Here is a 17,385-nt window from a genome sequence, read left to right on the forward strand (position 1 = left end):
AAACTCGAAGCTGATTTCTTTCAGAAGTGTGTGGAAACTTGTTTTCTTAAGGTTCGGCAGATCCGGATCACTATTCACACTCACCAACACTTTATTTATTGTTGGCGCTTCGTTCCTCTCAAAAAAGTGATGAACCTTACGACGGATGGCTTCTCGCAAACTCATCGCACTGAACTTGTAACACAGGCTTTTGACGTTGACGCTTTTTCCCTGGTGTTGTTAAAATGCCCTTATTTAGAACCTCGCTGCGCGCAGATTTTACACTCTTAACAGAGACACCAGTAAACTCAGATGTCAATTTCATCACGTCCTGGATAACCATAGTTGGATATTTCTCGCAAAACTTTGCGAACACATTCAATACAATTTGTTTCTCGGCGCTTTTCAACGGTTTCCCGCTGCAGTGTTTAACACAATTGTGTTGAAGGAATGTTCTATTCTTGCAAGTTAGAAAGTGGACTATATTTTGTTGCGCGTGGCAGGGTCTGTTGTTCAAGCAGACTCAACGAGAAGTGTTGCCAATCTGCCTATTCTTTTGCTAAAATTAGCTGTTTTGAACTTTTTGGTCCTGCATTGGTGACAATAATGGCTTTCAGATATTTGCACAGTAGTATCATACTTATTTGACTTCATTCAAAAATAGGCACGGAAGTGACCTATTTTTCGTTTGTTTATTTATTTTCTTTAACAGCAGTATTAATCCTTGTGGTATTGTTGCAGATGTTCCTATTCGAACGTTGTCTACGTCGCTGTTTGTAAATATGATGCTAGATTTTAAAAATTTTGAAAAATGGAAGAAATAAAGTGGCTGAAGTTCCATTTCGTTGGTAATTTTCGATTCGTCAAACCTCTTACGATTTTTGAGTAAATTAGACGAAATTCTGCACATATATTCTCTACGTCCATTGCAAGATAGGGTCTACTTCATTTTTTGATAGCATAAAAAAAGAAAATCGCGGATCCACGATATTGGATTTTTTTTTCAAATTCTCTTACAATTTTTGTCCAATTTGCGTGAAATTTGGAAAACTCTAAAAATGTATGCAAAACTACTCTAGTTATGTGAATATGTTTATACTACATATATATATTTAATAAACCTACGGATATACAAAGATAACACTCGGAAAGAACTGGCCATTCAAAAAATGGCTTTTCTTGTGAGGGAAGTGAGGAGGAAAATTTGTATTCTTTATTCTATGAAAACTAGCAACAAATAGGGTATGACGTGTCCACATTGTGATTATGGTGATTATCCATAAAAAGCATTTCTACAATATAATCTAGAACCCTACACACTGTGAGAATTCGCTTTTCGCTATATTCTGCAGTTATTGGTTGGCAACACTGTATTCATACACTTGCATTTGTTTACAGTACAGTTCCTTCTAAGTCATAAAAATAATTTCTACAATATAATGTAGAAACTACACACTGTGATAATTCGCTTTTCGCTATATTCTGCAGTTATTGGTTGGCAACACTGTATTCATACACGTGCATTTGTTTACCGTACAGTTCCTTCTAAGCGCGGATCCAGTATAGCTTTCCTCACTAAGGGAGACGACTTGAAAACAACAACTTGGGAGTCTTGCCTGAGCAAAATCCAAAACATTAATGTTACTTGAGATGTAAGAAGCATTGATAGTATTTATAAACTGACCAAGAAAAATAATGGGCAGACTGAAATTCAAGATTACTCATTCTAAAATATTTGCATGATTGATTGATTGATTTGGTATATTTTAATTTGCTTTTCTGCCACCTTTGGCTAATCGTGAAGATGAGGATGATATGATGAAATAACAAATGACACCAATGTCTAAACCAGGATTTAAACCCGGGACACCTGGCACCCTAGCGAGCTGAGATAACCACGTTACCACGGAGTGTTTCGTGTATCATAAAATATCAATAATTGCAAGGGACACGTAAGGTAGGGGAAATCCACAACGAACAAATGTATACATGATGTGTTTGCTGCCTCGTTTCGAACACACAGACTGTAATGTTATTACAATTTATTTGAAAATTATTCCTATCTGTGCTAGCATTATTGCTAATCATGTTCGTCTCATAAGGAAGTAAATTCAAGGCTCTTTTAATTTAATGATTGGTTGATTCATTCATTGATTGATTTGTTTTATTTTACTTCTCTTTTGTGCCACTTTTGGCTAATTTGCGAAGATGGGGATGAGTAATGATATGATGAAATTGATGAATGGATACTCACAAACATCCATACCCAAGCTGGGATTCGAATCCAAGACCCCTGGCAACGTAGTGCATTGTTCTTACCACTCCACCACAGAGGGCCATCTTTCAATTTAATGAAAAACTTCGTTTTAAATTCACACATTAAAACTAGTGCTTATTAAAGACCAAAGCCAAGAAATGCATACTTATATCAAGCGCTGAACTGTAAAGGGCACTCGTATTGCACATTTGCGAATTATTTACATTTGTTCGTTCGTGGATTTCCCCTACCTCACGTGTCCCTTGCAATTGTTGATATTGCATGATACACGAAACACTCCATGGTGACGTGGATAGCACAGCTCGCTACGGCGCCAGGTGTCGTCGGGTTTAAATCCTGGTTTAGACATTGGTATCATTTGTTATTTCATCATATCATCTTCATCTTCGCGATTAATCAAAGGTGGCAGATTAAAATAAACCAAATCAATCAATCAATCATGGTGATATTTCAGAATGAGTAATCTTGAATTTCAGTCTGCCCATTATTTGTGGTCAGTTTATAAATACTGTCAATGCTTCTTACAACATCTCAAGTTTCATTAATATTTTGGATTTTGCTCAGGCAAGACTCCCAAATTGTTGTTTTCAAGTGATCTCTCTTAGCGAGGAACGCTAGTGGCAACCCTGCCACGCGCCCCTGGTAGTTATGTCAGAGCAAGTGTTTGCTGTGTTGGGTTGCATACGTACAGGATAGATTTTAAGCACTTATATCGCAGAAACTAAGTGCTTTTGAGGTAAACTTTATAGGAAAAAGTTACTTGTTTTTATGATATCTACCAGCACCCAAGCATTGTTGAAAGAGTTTTGCGACACCCTGTATAATTGTTCTTATTTGTATTGATATGTAATACTTCTCATGTTTTATTTCTTTCTTTCTTTCTCTTTATTCCATTATATTGTATTAATATTTCAGACAAGGGTCTGTTGTAAGAACGGCCCTAGATGCCAAGACACGCAGGCTGTAATAAAGATGATGTATTATTATTATTATTATACACAGTCCGTCCAGTGGGAAAGGTGACTAATGAGAAATGAAAGACAAGATCATGTGGACTCGTAGTTTACAATAAATTTTATTCAAAATAGACACCTTGTGAGTCAATACATGCACTGAAGCAGTTGTAGAACTTTGAGAACTTTGCAGTCTTGGTACTCCTGTTTCGGAATTGCCTCCAAAATCGCGGTAGAAGCCTTTTGGATGTCTGGAATGGTGTCGAAACGGTTTCCTTTCAATGCCAATTTCAGTTTTGGAAATAAGACAAAAGTCACATGGAGCTAAATCTGGAGAATATGGGGGCGATCGAGCTCCACTATCCCTATTTTGGTCAAAAACTGGCGTACCAACCTGCTCTTGTGCACTGTCGTGCAACAGAGACCATGAGCCTTGTTCCTGATATTCAGGCTGAACTCTTATGAATCCTGGCCAATAGACGATGCAAAACACCCATGCAATACTCAGCGTTCACAGTGTGACACTCTGGAGTGACTTCCTTGTGGATGATGCCGTTGGAATCGAAGAAAACAGTGAGCAGAGTTTTGATTCGGCTTTTCTGCATGCACACTTGCTTCGGTTTTGGAGAGCTTGGACCCATCCATTCTGAGCTCTGACGCTTTGCGAGTGGTTTGTACTGAAAACACAATGTTACAATGCTTGACATGAATCCTGGATCCACCTCAGCTGCTTGTTTCATGTCTTTGCAGTGTTGCACTCTGCAATGTTTTTGTTCGTCATGGAGTGTGTGTGTGCACAGACCTTCCGTTTGCCCAAATTTTCAGTTAGAATGACATGTACTGTGGACTTTGGAATTCCAGTGAGATCCTCAATGAGCCTTGCAGATGCACAACGATCCTTGCATACAATCTCCGCCACTTTTGGTCATTTTCGTCAGTTCGCACAGTCACTGATGGTCCTAGTAGCAGATCGTCTTCAATGCTCTCCCGACCATCACAAAATCTTGCATATCACTTAAACACGTTCTTACGGCCCAATCCCTCACTACAGTAAACAGTTTGAATTATTTGAAATGTCTCTGTTGCACTTTTACCCAATTTGAAACAGAATTTAATGTTGACACGTTGTTCCATTGCTCAGTTATCGACCGACGTTCAGCAGGTACTGTCAGTCGACCGTCGATGCTAGCAATTTGCAACTTTGCCAGAAGAGTCGAAATATGTCGCTACGTAGTACATATACTTCACGGAACCACCATAGCACTGGTGGTTCCGTGGCAAAAAAATCAGTCACCTTTCACACTGGACGGACTGTGTATTTATAAAGACTTCTATTAATAATTTTCAACATTCAGCCACATATACTTTATTATTTTGAAAGAGCAGGAATTATTAGCTCCAATAAAAATTCAATTAATGAAATAAAGTTTATTTTTCATTACATTGTACAAAATATAATAGTTTATATTACATACATATCATTTAAAAATATAATATGTTAAATTACATTTACTTATATTTTTTACCCTGTAAAAGGGTTAATAATAAGGATTGGTGCATATTCTCTCTTCTTGAAATACACAGACACACACACACACATCATGCACACACAGACACACACCAATATGAAAAAATGGGCCTCCTTACAGCATTGCACTTTTAATTTTCTCAGATCATAGATAAATGTTATATTACATACAAAAGTTCATTAATGCAATTATTTCATTGGCAAGCATATTGATATTTCAATAGGATAAATATATAATCACAAAATTAAAAGTACTATAGATGAATGTAAAACATGCTTCATTCTCATATTATATAACATTAATTTCAAAACATCTCTCTTTGGACAGTTACATACTGTCAGAATAATATCAAGTCAAATTTAAAAAAAGAAAATAGGATAGGAAAAGCAGTTACCAGTCTCTAATGCTTTGAGTGAGATCTTTCAGAGGTAAGTTACATCACTTGATTCATTGTCACACTTTTTTCTGAAACCATCATATTGAATAACAGAATCCACGTCTTCTGGTTCTTCAGGTCCTAATAGTCTACTTTCTGCACCTTGCTTTGAAGTACTTCTGTTAAAAATTCTGCAAGAAATAATTATGAAATTCCAAAATAAATACTAATTGAAAATTTTTGCGTCAAGTATTTGGATACACAGTGAAACCTCCCAACCTGTCAGACAACAATGACTAAAGCATTTGTACTGAGGGAAAATAATTTAATGTGCTCTTTCATTGGTACAAAAAAAAAAGTTAAGTGTATTACAAGAAAAAGCCAGAAAAACAAACTTCAATAAATTCTAATTATTAGGTGGATCAATATAAAAATTTACTGATAGAGATAAAAAATTGACCAAGAGTGATAATCGATATTCTACAAATCCAACATAAAATTGCAAATGTTTCATGAAGAACCTTATTAGTTCATTAACCACTTTATTTAATATACAGCCACAGCTTGCAACAACCCTACAGGAAGTCAGTAAGATTGTCACAACAGAGAAGTGTCCATGACTGATGATCACTTGGGTGATCAGAAAAAAAAGGTTAAAAGGGCTATAAATTTCAGTGTAGTTGCAGTAGAGTCCAATAAATATGTGTGTGTATATGTATATCACGTTACACATGTAAGAGCATCCTGTTTTGATTGAAAGATTGGTCAAGGATGGAAGTGATGGTTGTAATTAAATTAGTTTTTTGGTGGAGGGGGGGGGAGGGTAAAATGTTTCTGCTGCCAAAATCCATAGTAAACTGACAGAAGTTTATGGTGAAAATGTGATGTAAAGGCAGCATGTACTGAAATGGTGTGTCTGATGAAACACCGCAAGAAGTTCAAAATGATTTCAGCAGCCAGAAAAAGTTCTGGTTACTGGATGCATCTGGCATCTTGCTGGTTGAATACATCGAACATTGATGCACTGTTAATGCCGATACCTACTGAAAGAAAGCATTTGCAAGAGGCCATCAGAAGGAAAGAGCCAGGTCTTGTATGCAGTGGAGTGAACAATCTTCATGATAACGCATGTCCTCATACCGCATGACAAACTGTTGCTCGTTTGCGAAGGTTTCATTGGAAACCTTGGACCTCTTTTTCCTGTATAGTTTAGATTTGACGACAAATAATTTCCATCTTTTCTCTAAAATAACCCATGGTGCAACAGCCCTTGAGGGGCAGGGTCTGCTTTACTCCCACATGCCTCAGCAGAGGATATAGTGAGATTTGTTAAAGCTCGGAGAATAAAGTGTGGAATGGACAGTCCGTTGTGTTCTCATAAAGGCCAGATTCAAGTAGTGTTTTTACAAAATGCAATCTTCCATTCATTCATATTTTCTATTTTGGTTCTCCAACATGATTTTTGAAATTAAATTAGTTGGAGCTGCATTTACTTTGTGACCATGATATGCTTCATGTATAATCACTACGTGGCATATTCATATTCTGAAGAATAAGACTATAATATTTTTAATGTGCCAATCATATCTAAAATAAGCATAACTTTATGTTGAATTACAGAGAATGTTTCAAAAGTCATGCAACTCGAACTCTGATCACCTACATGAAGACTATAAAGTATATGTACACTTAATTTTCTGTATTCTGATCTATGAAGTTATTATTTTTTTTTTGATTGCAAGATTACTCTATACAGGAAATTCTAAATTCAATTATTGACTGAAAGGGGTGATCCCCCATCAAACCTACTATTTTGGAAGGGAAAGAATGTAAAAAAAAAAAGTTTTGTGCCTGTGATTTGTAACCAATATGGGCCATATGATGTACTTAATGTATTTGAGAATAGTGATTTTATGTTGAAGGGAAAGAATGAACTTCCATGTCCATATGTTCTTGGTTGGCAACATTAACAGTCTAGAATTTTGTCTGTAGATTCAAACAAAATGTTCCCAATTAATGACTATACAATTGCAAGAAAAATCATAGATCATAATTCTGACTTGCAAATTTGTTTTCACCTGGCACTACTAATAGTGCATGCCACTGAACAAGTCATTGTCCCACATGATACAATTACAGCAATAGAATGTAGAATGAAGGCACACCAGGGTATCCAGGTATTTTCGCAGCATCTACAGGGTGGCTACAAACAAGCAAAAATGAAATTCCCTGACTTTTCCAGGTTTTCCAGGACAAAATTTACATTTTTCCCTGACAATTACAAACTAAACTAAATCGATGTTTTTGTAAATTGAAATAATAAACTCATACAGATCCAGGCATGGATTTGTTAAGCACCAATATTATCTTCTATGAAATTGACTTAATTCCTCTATTCTCTATGATTTGAATTCAAACTGCAAAATAGTGAATTTGGAAAATTATTACAATTCACAAGCTAGGGAAGGATTGATTACGGAATTTTGTCATACGCAGTACGTTTAAAATAAAATACTTGATTATTTTTAAAGTTACGACTAAATGAGATAAGAGGGAAGAGTGAATGATTAAGAAATACAATTTGTAATTTATCAGTCTCCTTATCCATTCTCGGTATTATATGTTGATATTTCCACTGAAGTTTGGAACCCTCTGCTTGCAAGAACCATGAGTGCGGACTCATTTTTCAATGCATAAAGCTACTTCTCTCTTCTCTGTAAAGCAAACAACTTAACTCTTTCATATAAGTGAAACAATTGAATCGAACAAAATAAAGTGTCATATTTCCTTACTTCATCAATGGGATTTCTGCTTCAGTACAGTATATCCAAGTGAAGTACTGTGAAATTGACAACATGCAGTTATACCTTTAATGCTGACGAAAAGGGTATGTAGGTATTAGAAATTTAACGCAAGGAATTTATAGAATTGCATTGTATAGGTACATGATTTAGCTAACCACACATTAAAACAGGAACACACTAATAATAAAATCTTCTGAAAGTTCATATACGAGGGGCATCCAATGGTGCCTATACGCAGTACTAGTTTTCGGAGGAAGAAGTGGCATGTAGCTGTAATCTGGTACAGTTGCAATGCAGCCGTTTTAGGACAGTTCTAGGTTAAAGATTGCAGCTATCATACAGTCTCCCACAGACTGCGATGTAGCCTATATTGCATGCTCAGAATTTGGCTCAGAGCCACCAGCAATTGTGTGAGGTGTGCAGACCGGATGTCGTGAATGATAGTATGGTCAGACGATGGTGCAGACAATTCACGGAAGGCCAATCGAATGTGCACAACCCCATACAGCTGAGTATACACGGGCCCTTTGCATAACTTCAGGTGAGAGATCTTGGACCACTCCCTGTACAGCCCTGCCCTTTATGTACCGACTTTCATCTCCTGGTTTAACTGAATAGGTTTCTGGCAGGGCAAGGATTTGACAGCTACACTGCGGTAGAGATAGTTCCAGTCTTTGTTTGTCAGACACATATACCATGGGCATACAAAATTTAGTGCCATGCTACGACAAATGCGAGAACAATGGTGGTGATTATGCCGAAAATTAAGTTAGGACTCACTGTTACTAATGCAATAAATTACTACTGATATTATTGTTTTATTTATGCCTAATCGGTAGGGACCTTAATATTTTATTTTTTTTAAATTGGTGTATTTTCTTATTTTTTATTTTTTACTATACGGTGTTATTTTTCCCAAAATTCACATTTTCACTTTAGCGCATTTTCTGGAAAATAGCTGAAATTATACCTTCATGGTGTTTTTAAACTACTGTTTCAAATTGTAAGTCACATGGCTTACGCCTCTTCGTGAGAGTTTGATATATTGAAAGTTATTTTCCATACCCCTTTTTTAAAATTTTAAGGTAAGGATTTTAGATAATGGAATTTTCCCCGTATATACTGAAGGGTGCATAATGACCATAAGTGGCGACGCACCAAAAAATTAAAATCAATCAATCTCACGTGACAGATACCGATATATTATAGCACCAAAAATTGGCATTATCTTTTTTGACTTGTTACTGTTACGTTTCCCAAAATTCGCGTTTTTGTTTTAGAACATTTATCTGCCAAATATACCGAAACTTAATACTTCATTGTGCTTTTAAACTATTATTTTAAATTGTAGGTCACATGGTCTACGTATTTTCGTGACAGTTTGATATGTTGGAACAGATTTTTGAGGAAGTAAAAGTAAAGTGCTTCCCTGCACTTTTCCATGAAGGTGTATAGGGGTGTAGATTTAGGGTCCCACACTTTCTTGATCACGGCTGAAGGTGGGGGTGATGTGATCAGCACCACGCTCCTGGCTACCTTTATCCCTCAAAGTTTCCTCAAGGTACCAGCTTCATATGATGCTGGGCGGTCGCCGGAGCAGTTTGAATAGGTGGAAAACATCCCGGTTCTCCCCCGCAAGGGAACGACCCCGGGTCTCTCGCATAGTAGTCAGACGCCCTAAAGAGTGAACTCCATTATTACTCGCTCGACAAATGCCGATGGCGCGCACTTAGCTTGGTAATTCAAAACATATCTCGTGTGACAAATACGAAGATGTGGCTCCCGTGTGACGGTAGATACCCACTCGATCTCCTGTTAGAACCCTGCCACTTTGCTCTGTGATGCAAATGGTTTTGATAAAAGTTGAAAAAATCGTGGGAAATACATGATTTAATGTGTCTGTCGGAAATATTCCATGTTCGTTTAACTCTACAATTTACTCTTGAGTAAAATGTTGGAAAACTTGCATGTTCTATGTACACAAACATGGCCTAGAAAAGACAAGAATGTTGGATTTCATGGAATTTTACGCTGTTTTAGGACATTTCTTTAAAAAAAATCGTTAAAAACGCCAACAATTCGCATTTTATGCCAAATTCGCATTATTTCGATATTTTGAATGGGCGAAAAATGTGTCCAGACATCACTACACATAACTAACTAACTAACTCCCTAGCCTTCTTAAACCCGAAAGTCATGTCTGCCGCAACACAGGCCTTCCAACTGTCCCTATCTTGAGCAAGATCTATATACTCTTTTCCATTCCTACCTATTTCCCTTAGGTCCATATCAACGTTGTCCCTCCATCTTCGTCTTGGCCTTCCTACAGGTCTCTTACCATCAGGTTTCCCAACAACAATCCTGTAAACTCCTCTTTCCTCTCCCATTCGTGCCACATGGCCTGCCCACCTAAGTCTTCTTGATTTAATTATTCTAATAATATCTGGACATGAATACAAATTATGTAGTTCTAAATTATGTAACCTTCTGCACTCACCTGTCTCCTCATCCCTTTTAGGTACAAATATTTTCCTAAGGATCTTATTTTAAAAAATTCTAAATTTAAGTTCCTCTTTCAATGTAAGAGACCAAGTTTCACATCCATATAATACTACAGGCAAAATTACTGTTTTGTATATTTTAACTTTTTGTTTCTTAGATATTAAACGAGAAGACAAAAGTTTATGAAGAGAGAAGTAACATGCATTTCCTGAATTAAGCCTACTTTTTATTTCCTCTTTAATATAATTTTCATTTGTTAATATTACTCCTAAGTATTTGAATTTGGAAACTGGTTCAAACGAGTTGTTATCAATAATTAGATTTTTATTATTACCTAACACTTGGTTTCGGCCTGTAAGCATATATTTAGTTTTCTCTTTGTTAACTTCCAAACCTATCTCTTTGGCAGTTTTGAAAAATATTTTATCATTATTCTTAATTGTATTCACATCATTCCCCAGTAAGTCTACATCATCTGCATATGCTAACAACTGAGTCACACCATTTAATTTTAGTCCTTCTTTAGTTTCGTTTACCTTCCTAACAGCATATTCTAAGGCAAAATTAAAGAGCAATGGAGATAATGCATCTCCTTGTTTTAACCCATCATGAATTGTAAATTTGTCAGACATATTAATACCCACACGAATTTTACTTTCTGTTTCACTGGTGCATATTTTTATCATACTAACAAGCTTCTTAGGTATTCCAAACTCTACTAATATATTATATAATTTATGTCTTTTGACCGAATCATATGCTTTTTTGAAATCAATGAATAGCTGATGGACATTTTGATTATATTCCCACTTATTTTCCAAGTGTCTGTCTGATGTGAAAAATTTGATCTGTAGTTGATCTGTTACGTTTAAATTCACATTGATAATCACCTATAATTTCATTAGCATATGGGGTTAGTCTTGTTAAAAGAATGTTAGATAATATTTTATATGTTGTTGAGAGTAGAGAAATTCCACGGTAATTATTGCTGTTCATTTTATCACCTTTTTTAAACACAGGAACAATTATGGATTCTTTCCACTTATGAGGGATTTCTTCTTTATTCCATATTAAACAAATTAATTTATGAATTTGACATATTAATGAATTTCCACCATATTTAATTAACTCAGCTGGTATTAAATCAATGCCAGGTGCTTTGTTATTCTTTAGCCTTTTAATAGCATCTTTAACTTCCGTCAAGTTAGGTTCTGCTGTGTGGACTTCATTTACATTTTCATCACTACACATTCCTAAACATAACTTCCCAGCAATTACCATTTTTCACGGTTTTGGCGTTTGCGAAAAATTAATGTCCCTACTAATTGGAAATTACTTTCTGGCCACCCCTCATATAAATAGTAGATGGAAAGTGAAAATTTAGCAGGGCTGGCAGAGAAAAGTCAATCCTTGAAGAAAGTGATTTGCTTTTATGATTGAATGAATCTAGTAAATATGATATTAAAATATTTACGTATTTATTATTAGTATTTTGTTTCATAATATTGGACATTAACCTTATCCTGTGAGACATTAATGACCATCTCTCACGAGTTTAAACAGACAGGACAAAGAGTGGCGTTAATTTCAATGCAATACTAGTGTTACAGTAAATTTGAGGTTGGGAGCATGCTCTTGCCAATTTTTAAAACGTTCACCATTGCAGATTTATGTTTAACTTTTTCGTGATAGTATTCAATATATATCCCGTTTGGTTGAATTCTTCTTGATATCTAAGAATATTGCAATGTCATTGTAAACGTATGTTAATTTGTGCGAAACCAGTAACGTCAGGATGATGAAAGAAGACCTTCGTAAGCACTGCTACATTAAATAAGGTGAAGTGAGCCAGAAGAGTAATAAAATTCCAGCAGCATATTTGCAGCCTAAAGCTCTTCTTGTTTATGCATGCGATTTTTGATGGATGTTGCAGTCCATGCAATTTCTGTCGCATGTTGTAGTGAGATACCTTGTCAGGTGGCGATATTCAACAAAAATCGTATGTACCAATGGAACCTATTTGTTTCCACGTTCCTTCAGTTTGCCCAACAAAATGCCTTACTACGTGACAAGTCCCCTTACTACTCCCATATGGACAAGAAAAAAATATAATTCAATGCATTTTCCACGTAATATTTAGAGGCTTAACCTTTACTACCCCAATAATACCATATGGTATCATCAGAGTAAGGTCGTACTGGCCTGATGATACCACATGGTATAATTGTGCTGATTACGAAATGGATGTGCTTTTTGGATGTTCATACTCTGTTTGGGTGGAAACTCTTGACACAGGTCTGGAGCAAGCTTAGGAAATTCATATTGATTATCAACCTCCACCTTCTCCTCCCCTCTGCAACATATCCATGCTACATTTCCGAACAGAGTTTCACATTTTGGCTCATTATTCAATTTGTATGGCACCCAGAAACATGAAATATGTTTCAATCTCTTTGGAAATGTCCATTCTTTGAAAAGAATACTAAGATTTGCGCCTTCTCCCTAAAATAGCGGGAGAAGAGGGGGCAAACTTCAGATATTTATGTTTTTTCCATTAAAATTCGGGGGTCGCGCCACCCAAACCCCCCTTCCTCAGTTCGGCGTTCTGAATTGTACACGGTTGCATGCTCTGATGTTTTAGCTGCAAAACAAAACTTATCCGAAGTAGATTGCTCCCATAGTGCCCGAGTTATAACAATTGTCTGAGCAATATGCAAATTACCTATTTTTAGTAAAAAAAAACAGTGTTCACATTTTGGCTTATGACACCCAAGAACATGAAACATGTTTCATTCTCTTTGAAAACGTCCATTCTTTGAAGAGAATACTAAGCTTTGCGCCCTATCCCCAAAAAAGCGGGAGAAGAGGGGGCAAACTTCAGATTTTTATGTTTTCTTCATTGAAATTCGGGGTCGGGCTCCCCCAAACCCCCTTCCTCGGTCAGGCGTTCTGAATTGTACACGGTTGTATGCTGTGATGTTCTATCTGAAAAACAAAACTTATCTAAAGTAGATTGCTCCCATAGTGCCCGAGTTATAACAATTTACCTCCAAAAATGCAAATTACATATTTTTCGTAAAAAAAATCACATTTTGGCTTATTATTCAACTTCTATGGCACCCAAGAACATGAAACATGTTACGTTCTCTTGAGAAATGTCCATTCTTTGAAAATAATAATAAAGTTCGCGCCCTCTACGCAAAATAGCGGGGGAAGTAGGGGCAAACTCCTTTTTTTTCCCATTGAAAATTGGGGGTCGTGGCCCCCAGCCCCTCTTCCTCGGTTCGGCGTTCTGAATTGTACACGGTTGCATGCTCTGGTGTTTTATATGAAAAACAAAACTTATCTGAAGTAGATTGTTCCTATAGTGCCCGAGTTATAACAATTTTCCTCCAAAAATGCAAGTTACATATTTTTCGTAAAAAAATCACATTTTGGCTTATTATTCTACTTGTATGGCACCCAACAACATGAAACATGTTTCATTCCCTTGAGAAATGTCCATTCCTTGAAAAGAATACTAAAGTTCGCGCCTTGTTCCCAAAATAGTAGGAGAAGAGGGGGCAAACTTCAGATTTTTGTTTTCTCTATTTAAATTCGGGGGTCGAGCCCCCCAAACCCCCTTCCTCAGTCCGGCGTTCTGAATTGTACACGGTTGCATGCGCTTATGTTTTAGCTGCGAAACAAAACTTATCCGAAGTAGATTGCTCCCATAGTGCCAGAGATATAACAATTTTCTGTTCCCGTGCAGAATTCCATAACGATATCTTTAAATAAAAAAATTAAAAAAGTCAATGAAGACGAAATTCCCTGACATTTCCCTGACTTTTTTTGACACCTCAAATTCCCTGACTTTTCCCGGTTTTCCAGGTTTTCCAGGTCTGTCGCCACCCTGATCTATTCAGGGTAAATATTATGATTTAGGATTTTTCATGAGATTGTATGATCATGACTTGGCATAGGAACAAGGCGACATTAATTACTACATTTAGACCACAATAGTTGAATTATATGTGACAATATATTACAAAATAAACAAAATGACACCATATTACACGACATTTCAGTAGAAAATACCATAGTTCATAATGAAATATACCTCTAACAGGAGAACATTGATCAGCTGATGAATATAATTTTATATCAATTATATTTATGGTCAATAAAGTCAGTACTAGAAAAAATATTTGCATCTACATTAAGGTAAAAAAAAACAACATATGTAAGACATGGAATTTAAATTTATAATCACCCTAAACAGCTAATTATGGTGTAAGAGCCATGTGCTGGTATACAACACACATATTTTGCCATAATAGTGATGTACACATTATGTACATTTCCATAAATATAATTCATCACTCTCTTGTTAACTTTGCTACTGCTTCCAAACTTCACACAGGGTCTAATCCCCTGCTTCAATCTTGACAAAAATTTCACTTATTTCACTCTATACACATAGTAAGATGTTTGTATTACTTTCATATACTTTGTTTTCTACAGTGCCTTTCATGGTCGAGTCATCCACAGAGCAGCAGCCAGCTCGTTGGGCAGGTGGCAGCGCATCTGCCGGGATTTAGATCCACAGCTATACGCTGACCTTGGAACTGGACGCATCAGTGCTTCAGTATCCAGATAGCTGGGGTCCAGTTTGCACATGTTTGTGAAGTGTTAAGGTGTTAACAAGTTTTTCAGATTGTTTTGTTTTAGTTTATGTATTACTGGTGCTTTTCTGCAGTCTAATAATGCCTCGCTATCCGTACAATTTAAAACAACAAATTCTTGTAGGGAAGGAAGTTATAAGGCGTTTCGCTCTCGTCTGGGTGGTGAGCTACCAAGCTTTTAAACCTGAAGCCTTACATTAGAAGAACTGAAAGAAAATATCAGGAGAGAAATTGGAGCAATTTAAAAAAAAAAGAACTGATACGTGTTAGTGAAAAATTGATAAAAAGATACCGTGAATGTGTGGATGCAGGAGAACATTTCCAATGTCTCTTGTAACAATGTACGTCCTAATTCTAATTGTAACTGTCCATCTAATTGTACAAAATTATTTCATTACGTAGCTAGCATTTCCAGTTACGCGGATGTTGCATCAAGTTTGCCGTTAGACGAGCTCTCACTGCCAGGTGCGTTTGCCGCTGCTGCACGGACGATTTGACCATGAAAGGCACTGTACTAGAGCCGAGGTGTTCTAATTGGTGGGACATCTTACTTCCAGTCAGGAGACTCGGGTTCGGTGATCTAAGGTTGGAATTTTTCCAGCCTACTCCTCCACATAAAGTGGCTCTGGGGCAGCCTCAAATCAATGGGTACCTGGGGGCAAACCTGGGAGGGGTAAAGGTGGTTGGAGCATGTTGCTGATTACATCACCTGAAAAAGGACCAAGATCGAAAATGTGTGGGGCCCTATCCCACATCCCCTAAAATGTGCCTTCATGGCACGGTGCTATATGCATGGGAAATTTTATCTTTATCTTTACTTTAAGATTTCTACTTCGTTATGGATCATCAATTTACAATTGACAAAGTTAATAACAGTAACACTTCAGTCCTGGAATGACATCAAACGACAATTGCATCAAGGTAATTTATCCTACCTAAAAAGGCATCTGCTCTATAAGAGATTAAAGTAAAAGGAAAACTAACAGTTACAGATACAGAGTACATATTATGCTTTCAGTAAGGATATAGTCAAGGTTCATCAGCAGAACACACACATTCACACGTATAGGAAAAAATATCTAGTAATGTTAATGTAGTCTTCTCTGCAGAATTTCTTCTGCACTCTATTATTAACACAAATTAATTGAGCTGTGAATGGTTAGTAGGAACATTACTGACTATATTAGATGAAGGGTAAATATAGCAAGGCGAGACCAAAGTACCTCGAGTTAGCAGAAGAGTTTTAGAGAAATCAAGCAGAGGTGTACCATTCAGAAGATAATTTGTATTCAGGCTTATCTTCCAATAACAAAGGAATATCTTCCTTCTTTGTATATTTGCCTCCAAAATACCTGTAAGTTTCAGAAAAATTAAGTATACAGAAAGAAGGACAATGAAAAAATGCAAATAATTTCATACAGTAATTATTAAAATAATAAAATATTTAAGCATTATGTAAAAAGCAAAGCAAGAAAAATAATGGCTAATAACAAGCAAGCTGCATATTTTACCTTCAATAGATGTGTGAACTCTAAAATATTAGCAACTGCAGGTGAGCATATGTAAGTTAAAATATAAATTAAAATCTCGAGAAATGTAAAATACAAAACTTAAAATTTTTCAGTATATGATATCAACAGAAACACAGCCTTATTTATAGCAGACATCTAGTTTTAACCTATATGTACAACAAAGACTAAAGGTAAAAACAGAATCAGAAAATAGTATCCATGCACTAAGTATTGACATCAAACAAAAATGTTCAATAAAGAAATACTGTAATCATTTAAGAACACCATGTTGATAGGTGAAAAGCTAAATGTAAGTTAGGCATTAACAAGATGAAATCTGAATGTTCTTTCAAATAAATTATTGTAATTTGAGACTTATATACGAAAAATCAATACATGAAGAAACTGTGTAGGGAAATGTGTGTCATACGATTCATAATGTGAAGAAAGTATTCATTCACTTCAGAAAATTAGATGGTGAAAATATTTGTGCACTGATATATTTTGAAAATACATTGTTAATAGAATTATGTATATAGAAATTCTCATCAAAGTTTCCTAACGTTTATGTGTTGTTTTACATGATTACAACTATACGTGTCTTCATATGCAAGAACAGAATCTATTTTTACCATATTATCTATTTCTGAAATAAAACAAGACAGTACTATCCTAGCTATACTTCTAATTAGGGATGGGACAGATTAATCTGTACTCTATAGCCGATATAGGCATTATTGGTGTATTGGTTTATTGGTAAAATTTCCTATTACATTACTGATCCGATAT

At 36.0% G+C, this 17,385-nt stretch overlaps 1 protein-coding gene across 7 annotated transcripts in view; it reads right to left on the reverse strand.

The window, feature by feature from the left end:
- Positions 1-4,623: 4,623 nt before the first annotated feature.
- Positions 4,624-17,385, reverse strand: part of ATP7 (copper-transporting ATPase 1) — a 297,586-nt gene continuing 284,824 nt past the window's right edge. For 6 of the 7 annotated variants that reach the window (XM_083120376.1, XM_083120374.1, XM_083120379.1 and 3 more), the window contains 2 exons: positions 16,309-16,437; positions 5,168-5,306 (listed from right to left, as the gene is read on the reverse strand). In XM_083120376.1, the coding sequence (XP_082976502.1) occupies positions 16,338-16,437 (100 nt within the window). In that variant the 3' untranslated portion in view covers positions 5,168-5,306; positions 16,309-16,337. Of the gene's footprint in view, positions 5,307-16,308; positions 16,438-17,385 lie in introns of all 7 variants that reach the window. The other variant, XM_083120375.1, reaches the window with a different exon arrangement.

The sequence above is a fragment of the Lepisma saccharinum genome, chromosome 4, assembly GCF_977018435.1.
Source record: "Lepisma saccharinum chromosome 4, izLepSacc3.1, whole genome shotgun sequence".
Classification (NCBI taxonomy): domain Eukaryota; kingdom Metazoa; phylum Arthropoda; class Insecta; order Zygentoma; family Lepismatidae; genus Lepisma; species Lepisma saccharinum.